Below are 19042 nucleotides of genomic sequence, written 5' to 3' on the forward strand. Positions count from 1 at the left end.
AACTATAATTAAAATATAATTGGTTAAAATTGTAATCTCTTGATGAATTCTGTGCTGCTTGATGTAATCTATTACTGTTGCTTATATAGAAAAGAATGTACCCCCCCCCCATAATAAAATGTAAAGATATTAAAAGTCACAAGGGTGTTCTATGACCATATAATTGCACAAGGCCAAACGTGACTTCACATTTTACAACAGGAGGGTACATTATTTATCATAATACCTGTTCCAATGAGTGATGTGTTCAAATTACATCACTAAACACCATTTATAAAGATTTACAGGATATTCATGGCTTGTGGTGTATTATACAAAAAATACCCCTACTTTATAACAAGGGGATATAAGAAGTCACCTCAGAGTTCAATAATCTTTTATTATAGCTCCCTAAAATGTATATATTATGAACAATTATGTTTGTAAAATCAATGAGGGTGCTTTTTTTAAGCACTTTATCAATTTACATATTTTTTTTTTGTTTAAAGGCTATTTACATTTTTATTAACTACCAATATAATGTCTATGAAGATTCTCATTCATCCAGGTCATGATATACAGTATCTAGTAGAATTAAGTCTAAAACAACTGGACTTTTCTGAGTTTTTCTTGAAAACGTTTCACCACTCATCCGAGTGGCTTCTTCAGTTCAAATGACTGGTAGGGAATTCCCCGGTATTTAAACTCTTGATGGTAGTAGATATCTGGCCTGAAATTGGTCAGATATCGATCGGGCAGGTTAAAAGATTTAGTCAGATTGGGGACCGCATCGGCTCGTTGATGCGTTCCCCAAACCGACTGCCCCACTGCCGCCATTATAATTATCTATTATATTATTAATTAGTCTACATGTTCCCCGATATCGTCCACCTGTAGGGCGGGTCGTCAAGCGAGCGGATATTCACGTGTATGGGTACCTTAAGACCTTTCTGTCATAGATATTCTTGGAACTATGGGTAAATGGCTGCTACTGCAAGGTATGTATGCTGTCACTTACCTGAGCTTAGGGACTAACATATACTGCATATAAAGAATATAAAATTCAAAATACAAGGTGGATTATTAATTAATTCAGACTCCCATTACACAGCAGCTGAAAAACCAGTGAAATTTGCATCAGAATTTAATAATCAGCCCTGTAGCATCAGCTTCTATGACATCAAACCTAATTTTCTGCTTGATTTGCGATCATCCCTAAGCTTAGCCTCTCAACAGCTGCCCAGAGCCCACTGACACTCCTAACAAAATCCAAGATGGTAACTGGCAGGATACAGACATATAGTGTAAATAAGAAAGTGTTAGGGGAATTTGAACTGAAGAAGCCACTCGTATGAGTGGTGAAACGTTTTCAAGAAAAACTCAGAAAAGTCCAGTTGTTTTAGACTTAATTCTACTAGATACCAATATAATGAATTTTATAACAACGGCTCCACCTGCTGGTCATGGTAGCATGCAGGGTTACCATAGATGACAAATCTCCGCCGAATGCCTTCCAGGAATAAAGTGAATCATCGGTGGGAAACCATATGCATCGCTTCATTTTCCAAGGTGGTTTAAAGTTTCCTGCACAAGGCTACATAAAACCATTGTGCACATATGTTATTATTGATCTCCTTGGTGAGTTTTAATATCTTTATATTTTGTAATAGGAAGCACATTATAGACAGTGACCTCTTACCTTTTATATCTGCTATTGGCTGCTTAGTATGTAATTCTGTATGTCCTGTGTATAAACCTTATTGTACTGTGCTTTGGAATATGTTGGCGCTTTATAAATATCTGTTAATAATGTTAATATTAATCTATATAGTCTCAGCCACTACTAAATCCCATTATCCAGAAAGTTCAGAATTACAGGAAGGCCATCTCCCATAGACTCCATTATAAGCAAATCATTCTAATTTTTAAAAATGGTTTCCTTTTTCTCTAAATAATAAAACAGTACCTTGTACTTGGTCCCAACTTAGATATAATTAATTCATATTGGAGGCAAAACAATCCTATTGGGTTTTTTATGTTTAAATTATTTTTTAGTAGACAAAGTATGGAGATCCAAATTACAGAAAGATCCCTTAGCATTCTGGATAACAGGTCCCATACCTATGTAAGGAGACGGTATTTTTTTTAAGAAAGATAACATATCTATATGACATTAACGCATGGCAATCCAATTTATGGAAAGATCCCTTATCCAGAACACCCCAGGCCCCAAGCAGTTTGGATAAAAGGCCCCATACCTGTACTAAAATAGATACATTTTAGAAGGGCAGCTTTAGTTGTTACTCCGTGGTCGGACAGGCTTCCAGAGTATTACAGCATTTGCTGGTTGCCCACAGCCAAGGACAATTCCCCTAACACTTTCTTATTTACACTATATGTCTGTATCCTGCCAGTTACCATCTTGGATTTTGTTAGGAGTGTCAGTGGGCTCTGGGCAGCTGTTGAGAGGCTAAGCTTAGGGATGATCGCAAATCAAGCAGAAAATTAGGTTTGATGTCATAGAAGCTGATGCTACAGGGCTGATTATTAAATTCTGATGCAAATTTCACTGGTTTTTCAGCTGCTGTGTAATGGGAGTCTGAATTAATTAATAATCCACCTTGTATTTTGAATTTTATATTCTTTATATGCAGTATATGTTAGTCCCTAAGCTCAGGTAAGTGACAGCATACATACCTTGCAGTAGCAGCCATTTACCCATAGTTCCAAGAATATCTATGACAGAAAGGTCTTAAGGTACCCATACACGTGAATATCCGCTCGCTTGATGACCCGCCCTACAGGTGGACGATATCGGGGAACATGTAGACTAATTAATAATATAATAGATAATTATAATGGCGGCAGTGGGGCAGTCGGTTTGGGGAACGCATCAACGAGCCGATGCGGTCCCCAATCTGACTAAATCTTTTAACCTGCCCGATCGATATCTGACCAATTTCAGGCCAGATATCGGTCGGCCAGGCTCCTCGTTCCTGCCCCTACACGGGCTGATAGGCTGCCGAAATGGTCCAAGGGACTGATATCGGCAGCTACAACCGCCCTGTGTATGGCCACCTTTAACCAAAATAATTGACTTAAGGTGGCCATACAAAGTAATATCTGATCATTTGACCAAGGAGCCAACGTGATTCTTGTCTGATATAATTTATGTTTAGATATGAGTTGGGCAAGTCATCGGAAGTAAACCATACATGAGCATGGAAAAATGATGAAACATGGATTTTCACTTTCGTGTCTGATACAGAAATCCCCAACATTTCCTATTTTATTTTTTTTTAGACTTTGGTTGCCCTGTTATGATCTATTTTCTGACCCAACACTTACCCATAATGAATATAGATTTCACACACAAATACAAATGATATTTTTATTTTGTTGAACAGAAGTAAAGATGCAGGCCCACGTACAAACAAGGGACCTTATCCATATTCTAGAAAACTGTAAAAAGACAAATATAACCTCAAGAAACTTTTTACTTATGGTCACTAATAAATTAAAAAAAAAGTCTTAGATGGGAAGATCCCACATTTCTAATGAATTTTAATTCAGAGAATGGGTTTATTTAGTGAATTTAACTTATATATTGCATGGGTTGTGGCATTTTAATAATCTAGGATTCATAAGATAATTTCCCTATAAATTATGTTTTTAATTCTTATATTACAAATAAATGTATAATTCTTTTTAAGGAATGTGAAATATATTTCTATTAGCACATATTGGCCTGTCTACCTATGAGAAATACATATTGCTGGATCATAGCTCATTAACACAAGCATACAAGGGAAGACAGCAGTGCATACTCTGAGTTCAGGCTCTCAGTACTACATTATATCACTCTGACCTTACTTTTATATATATATATAAATATAAATTTGTTAGCAATGTGCTAGTCACTTTTAATGCTGGACTCTGCCAAGCTATTGTATTTCTTCAAAATAAATGTTAAGAAACCTATTTCTATAAAAGGCTTGTGTCATTCTTAGAAAACTGGAACTTAATTTACAATATATTTCCTGAACGTTTAAAAGCTAATATAATTCAAGCAGTGCGCAAGCATGGCCCTAGAGACTACCTACTAGTACACAATATCAGCATTGGGTATCAGGTTCCCTCGGCTATAGCTCAGTTAGCAGAATGAACACATATTCTTTCCTATGTCTGCATGTATAAAAGGAACTAACATCAATATATTTTCTCTTTGATTCTAAATACTTATCCAGCTTAGGTTTCCTGGACAAATTGTGTTTTTGCATTATCCTGAGAACGTGAAAAAAGAAAAAAAAATAAGCATAATTTTGGGTGGCATTAACCACCGCTATTCCAAAATTAAAAACATTTCCTTTAAAAATATGTTTCCACATAAAACAATGGCTAATACATCTTTAGGCAGCTATCCTACCTACTGTATATTAGTCTGGCAATGTTGCAAGCTAATTTAAATTATTCTGATTAAAAGGCATATCTAATATAAAGCAGGGCTAATTAAAATAGTTAAACTGGGCACAGTTAAGATTGATTCCAGCTGCTTTTACTGTGGCAGCCAATCATTTCCTTCCATTGCAGGACATGTGCATAATGTTAAACAGTAACCCCCACTAAAACTGATGTCAAGAAGGCTGTAATGCACATTACAACAGCTGTATAGCATTCAATTAAAATCAAGCAGGGAAGACTACATTGTGGCTGATTTTGACTAATGAAATATAATAGTGATTGAGGACAAGGCTAAATTCTTTATTCTTTTTTTAACTTGTGCTCAGACTATTCAGCTTTTTGGTCCATCAATAAAATCAATAATAGCAATAATAATGAACAGGTGATCGGAGGGGGGGAAAAAGTACAAAATACCGAAACAAAACATATATAGTGTATTAGTGCATTTACTCTTGTTGCTAACCAGCATTCTAGATAAAATTTGTTCTTGACATCTAAACTAGATTCCCTAAGCTAGATACATTTAGCTATGTAACACTATATTTGGAAGCACCAGAGCCTTTCTAGTTTCTTACAGCAGGCCTCAGGATGACTTCTTTACACAGATGGATGCTTGCAGAGAATGGGCACACAGGCTCGTGCAGGTATAAAGGCAGTTTGTGTTGGCTGAAGCCACAGTTTGACAAGAAGGCATACATATGATGTTTATCCCAAACTATTCCCTATCTTCTCCAATGACTTCTTATTTCCCATAGAATTTCTTGTTGATGAGGAAGATGAGCAGGTTAACATTGACCTTTGCGCGATCGAACAGCTTCATGACAGCAACACCTTCATACTGTAGTTGGAGAAGATCCTGTCCAAAAAACAGTGACCGTGAACATTTTCTTACATTTCTAAGCCCTGCCTTCACCAGATATAAAATATATTTACAGAGAAAACGGATGTTAAATATAAATACAATTTTTAAAAGTAATTGCCAAACTTATGGGCCCTTTAACTTCTTAAGGCATTGCCTTTATTTCTGTGTTCTGCAATTCAGTCAGGGAGGTGAAGGAAATATAAGTAATGATTGGTAAAGCTAAAAAAGCCTGTGGGTCACCAGTGCATCCTTCAACAGTGGCCCCACTGATACATAAGGAAGTGACCTCTTTAGGCAAGGTTCACATAGGTAATGGGGAGGAATGCTTTACTTATATCTCGGTTAATAACATACTAGAACAATCTTTGTAGGTGGTATTAGAAAAGTGGTGCTTTAGAGGTAGTAGACAAATTGGGTCATAATTGCAGGTTGTGGGAATTTACTAAAGCAGGAAAATACTGGGCCAGGGTATATACAATGATTACAATTGTAAGGAAAGCCCTAGAGGTGGTACTACTGAACATAGAAGGGAACAACTAAGATATTTGCTATTGCATGGATGTCTGCTCTACTGGATATACAACTTGTTCAATCAAGGCTTGCCATCTGGAAAAGGGGGCATTCAATAGCATTGCAAAAGGACAAAACAATGACCTTTAGACATTTTAGGGTTAAGGGATCCAGTTTAAGGCAAGATGAAGTCAGGAAGGATTTTTTTCCCCTCTTCGGCAAATTAGAGAGGCTTCATATGGGGTTTTTTGCCTTCCTATGGATCAACTAGAAGTTAGGCAGGTTATATATAGGCATTATGGTTGAACGTGATGGACGTATGTCTTTTTTTAACCCAACTTACTATGTTACTATGATCTTTAACTTTGCCTGCCACAGTCCCATTTCAACCTTGCCTATCCACTCTTTGGCCTAACTACAGTGATGTATTAAGTTGAATGGATAGGTGACCTACTATTTTTATTATCAATTCTATGGGGGAGAGAGGGGTTGGCCTCTACGTAAAGGAGAAGGAAAGTTAAAAATCAGTGGGGGATGTCAAATGTTAGGAGAAAGCCACAGCAGCCTGGAGTAGCCTCTTCCTTCTTCGAACCAGTTACGCAGTAGAAAGAAAAGCCACACTTTAACAACAACAAAAAAAAGCAGCAAAAGCAGCTTTTTCACTCTACTGCACATGTGCCGGCCCTGGGATCCAGATGATAGAAGAGAGAAGAAGGAGGATCGCTGGCTCGCAGCTACTCTGGGCTGGTGTGGTTGTGGTGTGGAGCACCAGCCAGGGGTAAAAAGGTAAGCAATTAAAATCACTGGGAAGGGGGGGATGGGAGGCTGCTTCAATATTTAGCCATAACTTTGTAACAATGCAAAATTTTAAAAAGCTATAAATTGCCTAGACTTTATATTTTCAATAGTATAGAAACATTTTTCATGATTGTTCCCCTTTAAGGATGTAGATTTTAAAGATCCCTGGTGTAATGTGGGAGTTTATTTGTTTGTGATTTTTGTGTTTCAGTATGGATAGTTGTCAAAATCATACCTGGTAATGCAGCATGAATGTTTCCATCTGAACGCCCATGAACTTGGCTTTCACCTCAAAGTCACCAACTTCATCTGTGGGAGCGATTTCAAAAATCACGTTCTTGAATCTGCACAGGAAGAAGAATAAGGAACCAAATGACATATAGATGGCGAATGTGATGATGTCTGTCACAGAATGATGTATGGGTGTGCCCCAATGGCAGTTTATGAATAAATGATGCCAAACTGAAGGTTAACAAACTAGTATTTAGTACATTTTAAAAGTAGAAAACTTAGAGAAAATGTATATACATTTTCTCTAAGTTTTCTACTTTTAAAATAACTATCCACATATTTACCCCAACTTTTTCCACATGCTCCTTTCTGCTCACGTTACTTAATATGAAACAGGGGAGGGAAAGATTAAGTAGTTAAATCTGGATTATACTAATTCATTTCTAACTGAGCTAAAAGCTTTATGTTTATTTTAATACCATCTAATGCAGTATACATCTCTAATACAGATTTAAAAAAAAAATGATGCAATCTTTGAAAATGGCAACAGAACTAGGAACCTGCTGTGATGCAATACCCAGAGGGAAGGCAATATGGCTAGAAGTGGAAGATGGGTGTTGCTCAAGGCAAGGGAATATAAATTATGTAATTAAATGAAGACTGGATTTGAGAAGCTGCATTTTAAAGAGAGATGCTACTACAGAGAGCAAGACTGTAAGTAAACAAGTCATGTAAACTGTTACAGGGACTTGGAGGAATTTGTGATGCAATGATAAACCTCTGTAATAAAGAAACGTAATTGAAAAATGTTTATACGTTTAAAAGTTTGTGTCAAATTCAGCAGCAGCTGTATAAGAGGAGGATAACAAATCAAGCAGGTGCATGTTATGGTATGGCACATCTTCACCACTGGGCATACTCAGGTTTTTGAATCTAGATGCAGCCCTATTATACCAACAAGGTAAAGCTTGTTTCAAGGCTCAGATTTCCTTACATACATTATAAAAATATTCTCCACTCTCCAAATTTGCTAAAATAAGCATCTAAGTAATATTCTTTAACAGAAACTTGTTTGTTTCTAATTGCAAGCATTGCACTGCATACAAATAGCTACAGTGGTGCTTTGTGGTACTGAATCTATACATATTTGTACTCAGAACCCACAAAATGCAGTGTGTATCCTTGTTGTCCTCATGCAAACCAGGGAATGTAGCAGCCAAGTAATGAGTGATCTTCCCCTTTGGGGCAACCAGTTCTTGGCAAATATATTCTTACAACACTGTTTACATTGTAAATGTCTTATTCTATAGTACAACAATTTTTTCTATTGCCACTGTCAGAGTCAACAGAACTTACTGATTTGCTTGAAGGTCCTCAATTTCTAGCAGTACCCCTTTCTCATGCAGCCGTGCCGCAGAGTATTTCAGTGATATCTTTTTACTCTTCTTCCCTTTAGCTTGGCCTGGTTTCTTAGACAACCTGGTGTAACGGTAAAAGATGCAAAAGTCATCTGAAAACATAGAACAGCAGCAAAACTATGTATCCAAATTTAAAAGCATAATAGCTATTCTTCCATAAAAGTGAGTCTGATGTAAACCTAATAATGTAGATTCATAGAAAAATTGCTTTTAACAAACCATGTTAAAAGCCAGAGAAGGCAACCTCCTCCATCCATGCTGTCTGGTTTCTAATTCATTTTATTTTTCTAATTTTTATCTTATTGTGCTATGAAAAAATAACAAAAAGCTTAACGAAGAAATGTTTTTCTATATGGACATGTGTTTGCTGACATTTAGCCATACTGTATTAACAAGCTTAAGCAGCATTTGCTCTCAAACACTTACTTGCGGTTGCTTGCCAAGTTGTCCATACAGGTTTTGATATAACTCTTGTAATAATCCACTTGTTCCTCATAAAATAAAGCCTTAGAGTTCAACGCTGTGTGTGTCTGCTGCAGCTTCACAAGCTCTGCCTTTCGTCGCTGGCGGTATCGCCTTTGATTACGGATATCCTATATTGCAGAAACAAGAATTAGACAGAAATGCCTACTGAAGACTATACTTAGGGTTTTGTTTACTTATACAATGTAAAATATATAAGTTTCAAACATTTGTCTTTACATCTGTATTTGATTTAAATAATCCTTATTGGATGCAAAACAATTCTATTGGATTTAATTAATGTTTTATTGATTTTTTAGTAGACGTAAGGTATGCAGATCCAAATTACAGAAAGACCCCTTATCCGGAATACACTTGGTCCCAAGCATTCTGGATAACAGGTCCTATACCTGTACTGTCCAATTTGGTCATCATCATAGGGAGAGCTGTGGCAACTCTCACTTTGATATTTGCAGATGCCTGATGCGCATGAGCAGATATAATCTCACTGTAGACACACCAGAATCTGTAGGGATTGCAGGCCAGTTAGGGATATGTGAATAAATAGTTGGTAAGGGTCAAGTGAGCCATATTTACTCCCCAACTAAATCTGTGCATGGTTGAAACAGTGTTCAGTTGTTGCAGTTATGTTGCAATATGAACAACGACACTTATTTCTAGAAACATATAAAGTTTATTTAAAGGAGAAGGAAAGTCTAAAAACAACATGAGCTCAATAACTTAGCCTTAACACAGTCCTTAACATATTTCCTGAACTCACCGTGCTGTTGCTTCATCTGGCTCTGACATGGAAAAGTCTTGTCAGTAAATACAGTACCTGCTCTAAGCCTGTGCAGCTTCCTGTCTCACTGAACACAGATTGTCCAGGACACAGACATGCTCAGTGCACAGCAGAGAGCTCCGTTTTTTTTTTTTTTCCTCACAAGCAGGGGGGAGGGCGGGCTGCTGCTGCCAGGGAGATTGTTTATGGAGGGGGAATTTGTGGAGCTGCAGAAACTTTCTAACAGGAGCAGGGAGCCGGCTTGTACTTTTCAGCCCATTCAGACATGCTGGATAAGATGGCGGCGCCGTTCACTGAAACAAGCATGTAAGTTCTAGCATGTGTATCTTTGTAAATCTTTCATTAGGCAAGCCAGGAATATAGCGATTTTACACAGCAGTAGTAGTACTTTTTAATAGTGTGCTTAATAGATTTTGCCTTTCCTTCTCCTTTAATAAACCTTGGTTATTTTAGTTATTCCAATGGTAGAGAAATGCTGAGCTCCCTTATTAGGCAGCCCTATGCCACATAATCCAAAGACCATTGCAGCAACAGCTTGCCTTCTCATTTCCCTCAGTATAGCCCACCTCCTTCACTTTCATTGATTAATGCACTACCACTGTGCTGCTTCAGGGGGCACAATTTCTGATGATTTAGCATCAGCAAAGGCAAAAAAAATATTTTTTTACTGACGGTAAAGCTGCTATTGATACCATGGTTCTTATAATAATAGTCATTAAGAACTAGTTACATTAGCTCAGCAACCAATGCTACAACTAGCAATGGATTTAGCCATTTACTTGAATTTAAGGAGAACCACTTATGAAATACTACCATTTGTAAATCCTCTTTATTTTCTGTCCAGCCAATACAACCATACCATTCCATGCTATCTAATATATACTCATGTCAATTTACCTTGGCAATGTCATTGATGAGATCCTGGTACCGATTATCTGGATTAACCAAACCCATTTCTTCAAGCTTTTTTAAACCGGCTTTTATCTTATCCTTCTTTTCCTGAAGGGTTAGGTTGCTGTCTTGCCTTAGGCTCTTAGCGGTTTTCATCTTATCTGGGGTTTTTGCATCTCTCATAGCTCTCCTCTGCATGGCTCGCAGATGATCTGACTCCTGAATTAGGACAACAACACAAGTTGTAGAGCACTTGCTGGCAGATGCTTCCACATTTGACAATAGAACAGATGCTGATTACATTTCAAAACTGCATTTTCTCACATACAAAGTACAAAATTAACCTGGTAACTTACACTTGTCAAACACCTACAATTATTATATTTAATGTATACAAAAGGTGCACAAATATCCATCTCTGACTACATAGCCGCACTTGGCTTTTTTTTTTTTACCTGTTCATTGGTTGCTCGAGTTTCTAAGATTTCTGCCAAGGTTTCTCCAGGCTGGAACCGAATAACATCCACAATGAGGCGTTTTGTGCTATATTAGGAAGAAAAAAAACTGTTTTGTTTGTGTTGATAAAAGAGGACTTTGAGATATCACTGAGAATACTTTATATTTTTTCCTAACTTTGATGGCATGCAGGGCATATCCTCTGACAGCTTATTTTAGCCAGCAAAGAAGCATACAAAACATCCACTGCTAATTCTTATTTACTTGAATGGGTAACACACCACAGCGCAGTTACTGGCATTTTTCATGGTTGAAAAAGCTCTACTGAGCATTTTTAAGCTGATAAGAGACAGCATCAGGGCTGTCATGCAGTTTCTATTAGAGTAAACAAAAGTTCACCATGGGTGTTTTGGGCACTTTACCACTAGCTAAAATGCACTTGTGGAGAATGTTCCCTATGTGCCATAGCCCTAGCACTTATAAAAAGAAAAGAGTCAACAGGAATAAACGGCAAACTGCGATTTGGCTCTTACTTCAGCATGATGGTTTTTGCATCCTTTTCTGCATTTTCATCACCAAGAATTTCAAACTTGTTAGTTAGTGTAAGTGACACCTCTGTTTTTGCCAACGAATCCATGTTGGTGTCCCCTGCAGAGCCTGGTCCTTCCCCTAAATGAAACAAAATAGCGAGTTACCCTTAATCTACAGAGCTGTGCCAGGTGAGATTGAGAAGTCCCACCCATGGTAGTTCTTACAATAAGAATTCTTACAGTAAGTGCATTCATTCCGCATCTTTTTTCCTTTACAAGTGTTCACATGGCCAAGTTTAAATCAAGAGACCTATGCCAAATGCTTATAATTTGTCTATGGTATAACTGTAGCTTACCAATAAGAGACTCAATGGTTGGAACCTCTCCCAGGTCATCCAGAAGTTCATGGATTGGATCGTTATGCTCTGGTGCTACAGCGTCCTGATGGTCAAGAAGCAACTGAAATAATAGTTCCAAAATTAGTTATTCCATTTGCTGAGGTTCAGCTTGCTACCCTACAAAGCACTGAAGTTAATAAATATGTGAGCTGTTATAGATAATAGTATACCTTTGCTTACTGGCACAGTGCATGTTTCTTAACATTAAATAAACAACTTGTAAGTAAAATGTTATTAAAAACTTTGTATAGAGAAATCCCCAGGATTTATACATGAAAAGGACTTGCTACAGGGGACTGAAATGTGAGCGAGTATAGTAGTATTCTGGGTACATTATCATACTGGGTCCCATATTATCAAACAAGCTTTAACAAAAGTACATGGAACCAAACCCTGCTGGTATATCAAGACCATGAACGTTTCTGATACTGTACACTTGTACATTGTGGTTTCTCAACTAATTATTATTTCTACACTCGTCTTTGGCCAGTGCCAATTTCTCCACTGGTGATACTTATATTGTAAAACAGGTCTACAGTATCAGTAACTTCTACTTCTATACAATTATACTTCTGTGGAAGTTGACATGGGGATGTGCGCCAGGTTGAAGTTTGTTATGGCGTGCTGACTTTGGGAATCTTTTGTATAATATCAGAAAACAAAATGAGGGTCCAGCTGAAAGCCAGCAGACTACTTACAGTGTGGGTGTTAACAATTTCTCCAATGGAAATATAAATAACTGGCTTTGTTACAGTCACCAGATCTGAATATTCATCCACATTAAACTTGTCTTCGAGCTCAGGAACTTCACAAGCTGACTGGAAAAAGCGCCTGCAGAGAAGAACACAGATATAATCATGTATGAGGTTAAGCAGATACCAATATTTTTAGGGATATTTAATTGCATACAAGGGAAATACGATACCCAAATTAAAAGGCACATTTATATCATATGTCCCCTCCACCAATTGAGCCACACTATGCACACTCCCCAATACAATGCCCTAGGCCGGGACCTGTTAATAAAATACAAGAGTAGCGCAGTGGGGTTGGCAGCCACTATCCCTTTTTGCTTGATGTCTTCTTTCCAGGTCTTTGACAGCCAGGAATGTACATAGTTGAAGCCGATCTAGTTCTAACTTTAAAAAGGCCCTGACACCCTAAGAAATAACTCCAAATTATTTTCTATTGTGTTTTTCAAGCAAAATAAACTTACACTATATAAATAATATTAATCTCGTCTTGGAATTGCATAGTCACAGCAAGCAGGTAGGTGCCATTTTGTGGACATTATTATTATTATTATGGCAGGCTTTGTATCACCTGTGAAAGTAATCTAGGATTATATATATTAGTATGTAAGCATATAGTTGCTGACATACTAGTTGCTTTTACAAGAACAAGAAATCTATACTATAACAAAATGCCTTCAAGGGTTCAAACAATCAATCCATAAACTGTGTTTTTCTTGTTTCCTTTTATTTTGTTGTCATTTTTAATAAAGACATACAAAATGTATTGGTTTAAAAGGGAAGTCACTGTAATGTCCCTTTAGGGTTACAAAAAATAACCAGAAATGCTCCTCAAGTTCACAGCTACAGATATTAAACCCAACCCAATGCCTAGGTGGAGGCAACATCTTTGCTATGCCCCTATGCAAACTCTACCCTAGCTCTCCAACGGAGCCCTGTACAAAATAAGCCTTATGGCTCTCATAAAATAGGACATTTTAGCTCTGTGGAATTTCAAAAAAGACTTTTATTGGTTATCTGTCTTGAGAATAACAAAGTGCCACGTGCTCAGTGCCAGTTTTTTTTACTGCTGTATCTATTAGTTACTGTACATTGCCGGCAAAGAGGGATCACCTATTTACAGTGCCATTGATTATTAATGACCATAGTATATGACTAATAAGCTATATAATATTTTAGATATTTACAGTACATGTAGAAATAATACAAATGTAAAATCTTAAAACAGCGTTAACCAGTAGTGAACTAAAATTACATTTAATAGTGCAAATAGGGGCCTTCACAAATTGAGGACCACAAAGCCACAACTGGCCCCCTGAATTAAAAAAGTTGTAGCACTGCTTTAAACCAACGGCCCAAGACCTGGTTAGAATTCCTTATTTCGCGAGGCTGTCAGCCAGTGAAAGTAATAATGTGTGTTTTCTCATTTAACCAATTAAATAAATTACTGCACAGACCTGAACTTCTGGTATGACTGTGAAAGGTATTCATTGATGGCACTTAGATGAGCATTGTCTCCAAGAAACATCTTGTTGGATGCAGCATGCTGAAGCATCTTTGCAATAGAACCCAGGTTCCTTCGCTGATCTGTGGTGAGCTGTCCTCCAGCAGAGAGGTCAATGATGTCAAAGGCATCTGGTGCCACAATGGCTGGGTTCATGTAGCGGTAATATAGCAGATTTCCCACAATCTGAAAGAACAAAAGCACTAGTTAGAGAAAAAAAAAAACCAGCAGTAAACATATAGTCAGTCACCCAGATCCTGTGGGAGTTATGGGTGCTTTTCAGCCAGCATTATTGGACTCCACAGCTCCTGCAGTGACTCTGTGTAAGTGACAATATAATTTTCACTATAATATCCAATATCATTTTTATAAAGAAGGACAATAGTTTCAAACTCACAGACCAAGTTTGCCCTGTCAAATGATGGTTCTTTCCTGAGGAAAGACATAGAAATGGCTATACAGTGCACCAGTGCCTAACAGAAAGAGGGATAAAGGGCAGTTGAAAACCCTGAGGTAATATGTTGTCTGACTTTGCATACTTACAGTAAGCTCTAAATGGCAGAGCCCTCTTTACCTTCAGTATCAAGACAGTGTTTGATGTGTACACCCTTCTATTGCATAGTACTGCAGAATATGTTGAATCATGTTAGTAATAAAAAGATGAGGGTTAGGGAAGGGCAGGCAGTTAAAAGTAAGTGTTCAGTATGCATGCTACAGAAGCTTAGTGATGGCTTAGGAAGAAGAAATACGGGACGATTAAAAAGTCATTGTGAATAATCTGCGCAGCAAAAACTCGCGAGCGTTTAGTTGTGGCGACTTCTATTATATCTTATGGAAGAAATGTTGATGCAATGGACTTAGTTAAAAGTCGCAGCAACTAATCGCTCCATGTGTCTTCACTCTTACTGTACATGGGACAGAAAAGTGTGACACCTTAGCATGTAGGGGCTGCATATAGCTGATGCACAGCTGCAAGTACACACTTTATTATTATTATTATTAACATTTATTTATAAAGCGCCAACATATTCCGCAGCGCTGTACAATAAGTGGGTTTCATACATTGGACATACAGAGGAACATAAAGCAATCAATAAACGATACAAGAGGTGAAGAGGGCCCTGCCCAAAAGAGCTTACACACACTTGTGAAATTTCACCTTTGGTATTTGTTTAACAGATAGAGAAGAATGTATTATTATAGTAATTATGCTTTACCCCTAACTTTAGAATGTGTAACTGTTCAGCTCATAGATTTATCCTAGGCTGGCCCTATCTCTAACTGGCTATCTACATCCTTCCTCATCATCTACAATAAGCTTCCTATTGTGCACTACATTTCCAACAAGAAACTGAAAGAGGGCAGGCAAGGAGTGTGGCCTGATATTGTAGGCATGGACAGAAACTTGTGTAAGGTTTTTTTACATAGCCTGGAATGCAATATAAGATAACATTACACTGGCATTGGTAAGAACAAATGGGCTGGAAATTTTGAGAACAAAGGGCAAGGTCACATGGAGCATAGATGCGCTTTTCCGTCAGGCACACAAAGTGTAAATCCACTTCTCAGCCCAGCTTTTTTCTGTCAGACTTTTCCCTGTGCTAATCCATGTGCCTGCACTGAAAGCTGCAGTATCTGCCCAAGTGCAGGCACACACACTGGGGCAGATAGGAGGTCACCCTGAAAAAGGCAGTGAAGCAGATCTGCTTCTGTCAGCCTGACGGGAAATAGCTGGGTTGAGAGAAGCTCCATGTGCCCATACCACAAAAGTCTATTTCCCTAAAGGGGGATTTGTCTTAAATGGGAGATGGAAGGGGGTAGGATGCACAAACAAGTGAATTAGAGAGGACAAAATTGTGCAAAAAAAATAGTGAACAGGCCAAAGTAGCAATGAGGTTAAAAAGAAAAGCTGAAAGGAGAAGCCAAAATACACCTTGGGGGGACGTTAATATGTGTTGTTTATATGAAAGACGGGGAGTTAGTGTAGAACAGAAAGACATGGTATTAAAAAAAAGTGACCAGAACAGAGGACTAAAGGGGGCACAATGCTGGCAAGAAAAGTGGGTCATGAAGAACTTAGGAAAAGCTGTAAAGGAAGACAGAGGTGCGTATGAGAAATAGAAAGGAAAAAAGTAGGAGGGTGGGAGGGATAAAATGTATTCTCTGCAACAATGGGCATAGGGCACATACCAGCCATTACTGAAACCCATTGTGCTCATTTGCATGTGCTTGATAGTATATTTATGTACAATCCCTAATTTCCCTGTGGCACAAACTGTAAATAAAATAATGAATAATGTATCCCCTATTGTAAAATATAAGTATAAATTAACCCATAAGCAAAAGGCATGCAAATTACAGTGGAGGGTACAATCTACTATATAATACACAACAGCCATAAATATCCTGTAAATGATATGGTTATAGCAGTGCTTAGTGATGTCATCAGTTATAATCGGTGCTTAGTGATGTCACTGTCACATGACTCACTGAAATTTGTTTATTATTACAAAAAATAATGTAACCCTTGTTGTGAAATGAGGATATTAGAAATGTCTTCACAGTTCCATGAAGTGTATAAAAGCCTTCAGCCTCAGGCCTTTTATGGTCATGGAACTGCTTAGTGACTTATAGGGGCCGATATATTAAAATGTAAGATTAGAGCTCACCACAGAGAAAAACCACACACTTTCTATTCATTCTTATGGGATTTTTGGACCATATTTAACAATGGGTGAAAGTATATAAATACACAGTATCTAGTAGAATTAAGTCTAAAACAACTGGACTTTTCTGAGTTTTTCTTGAAAACGTTTCACCACTCATCCGAGTGGCTTCTTCAGTTCAAATGACTGGTAGGGAATTCCCCGGTATTTAAACTCTTGATGGTAGTAGAGTCACAGACATCCAATCACAATGGTTCCATTGAACTTGTTCAGTTAGGTGTTAGCTGAAACTGACAGGTGTAAGAAGGTATGATCCAATCACAATGGTACCAAGATTCTCATTGATGAAGGTGTTAATCCTTCAAAGTACATGACTGGAAGTGTGAACTGTTGTGAAACTGCCGGGGTAAGGATGTCAACGCGCCATTGTATGTTGGTGACAAGCGGTGTCTCAGGCCCCCTCCTCTGTTCCGGGGAATTCCCTACCAGTCATTTGAACTGAAGAAGCCACTCGGATGAGTGGTGAAACGTTTTCAAGAAAAAACTCAGAAAAGTCCAGTTGTTTTAGACTTAATTCTACTAGATACTGTATATCATGACCTGGATGAATGAGAATCTTCATAGACATATATAAATACACTTTTAAAAATCCCATAGGAATGAATAAAAGCAGGTACATTTTTCAGCCCTATAATATCCACTCAGTTTATATGCCTACAAAGTATATAGAGCTTGCCATCAGTCTAGCTCCACCTGAAAAAAATTCCCCTCTACATAAAAGAATAATCTGCAGAATCAGTTTATCATTGATGTCAGGGGGAAGAAGCAGTAAACAAGTTAGTATACAAAAGGGACACAGTCATCAAAAAAACTATTTGTATTTGCCTGAAAACAATATACACGGTTCATTGGATGGGAGCAATGTTAACATATGATTTAACTGCAATCACTAAAAAAGTGTTGTTAATACACCAATCAGCCAATAGAGAAAAGAGAAAATCACCTGCAGAACTAGAGCATAACCGATGTCTCAGTGCAGAGAAGAAAGAGCTAGAAGAACAGAGAAAAATAAAGCTTTCAATAACAGTGCAGCAAGGTCAGCAGAATGAGCAAGAAAAGAAAGGACTGCAATCACAGGACAGAAACAGCGGCAGCGCCCAATTACCTGCTAATCCACAAGTCACCAGCAGAGAGCACAAAATGACTGCAAGTTTAGGAAGAGCGAGCCAGAAATATCACAGCCATGTATTACATAACAAGGAAATGAGAACAGGAAATGGAAGTGTGTTGGAAAATAGAATATGTGTTGCAGTAAATACTCTAATTATCACTAAATAAGAATTATACATTAAATGTGCATACACACAAACACACACACACCTCTCAATGGCATTCAGCTAGAACAAAAATAATTGGTGAGTACAGCAGTAGTGTAACTGCCAAAGGAATTTTATAAAACTATACAATTAGGGACAGATTTATAAAAGTGTAAACTTAGAGCTTACCACATAAAAATTCAACCACTCTCTATTCATTCCTATGGGATTTTTAGAATCATATTTATCAGTTATTCATCATTTGATCAATATACAGGTCATGGATAATCTGCCCCTTAATATACAAGAAAAGTGGGATTATTTTATCTATTAAAAGGACAGCGTATACCTCAAAACACCTTTGCCAACATTATAAATAGGATTTGTGTTTAAAAAGCATTTTGCCTATTCTTTCAGTAAACAAAATCCATATTTGCCTAATTTTAGCCATTATAAAGCAAATGGAAAATTGTTCTGAACAAACCCCTCCCTTCCCTAAACTACAGCCTTTGACCAGCTCATTATCAGAGGTCTTGTTAGCTACTCCTTTGCTTGTCAGAACCAGGAAATACTGAAGTGAAACTGGTTTCATTTCCTTCTTTAGTGCATGGATATTTCTTAATTAGAATAATAGGCAGTCAGTACGCTTGGGCTTTATTTATTTGGGCATATGTTGAAAAGGGGTGTGTACTGTCCCTTTAAGGTATACAAATCATGGACATATATTCATGAGTTAAGTTCATAGTTAAGTTAGACACACAACCTTGATATACAAAGTATTTTTGTATCGTAAAGGACTGGCTTGTCACCACATTGCATGCAAGTTGGTATGCTCCCCCTTCTGACCTTTTTTCTGGCATACATGTTCACATTTTTATAAAAAAGGAGATTTTCTGTACTCACCATTAAATCTCTTTCTACAGATGGTACCACTAGGAGGCAGGACACAACAATACAAGAACTAGCTCCTCCTCCACTGGCTATACCCCCGGCAGGCAGAGACCAG

The 19042-nt window shown here is 37.6% G+C and overlaps 1 protein-coding gene across 1 annotated transcript in view; it reads right to left on the reverse strand.

Annotated features, from left to right (window-relative positions):
* Positions 1-3356: 3356 nt before the first annotated feature.
* Positions 3357-19042, reverse strand: part of iqgap1 (IQ motif containing GTPase activating protein 1) — a 76639-nt gene continuing 60953 nt past the window's right edge. Inside the window, exons 29-38 of the mRNA XM_002932266.5 lie at positions 14008-14240; positions 12497-12629; positions 11757-11859; positions 11404-11539; positions 10870-10957; positions 10421-10633; positions 8686-8852; positions 8198-8320; positions 6846-6954; positions 3357-5296 (exon numbers count right to left, since the gene is read on the reverse strand). Of these exons, the coding sequence (XP_002932312.3) occupies positions 5183-5296; positions 6846-6954; positions 8198-8320; positions 8686-8852; positions 10421-10633; positions 10870-10957; positions 11404-11539; positions 11757-11859; positions 12497-12629; positions 14008-14240 (1419 nt within the window). The 3' untranslated portion in view covers positions 3357-5182. The remainder of the gene's footprint in view (positions 5297-6845; positions 6955-8197; positions 8321-8685; positions 8853-10420; positions 10634-10869; positions 10958-11403; positions 11540-11756; positions 11860-12496; positions 12630-14007; positions 14241-19042) is intronic.

This window comes from Xenopus tropicalis, chromosome 3 (assembly GCF_000004195.4).
Source record: "Xenopus tropicalis strain Nigerian chromosome 3, UCB_Xtro_10.0, whole genome shotgun sequence".
Taxonomy (NCBI): domain Eukaryota; kingdom Metazoa; phylum Chordata; class Amphibia; order Anura; family Pipidae; genus Xenopus; species Xenopus tropicalis.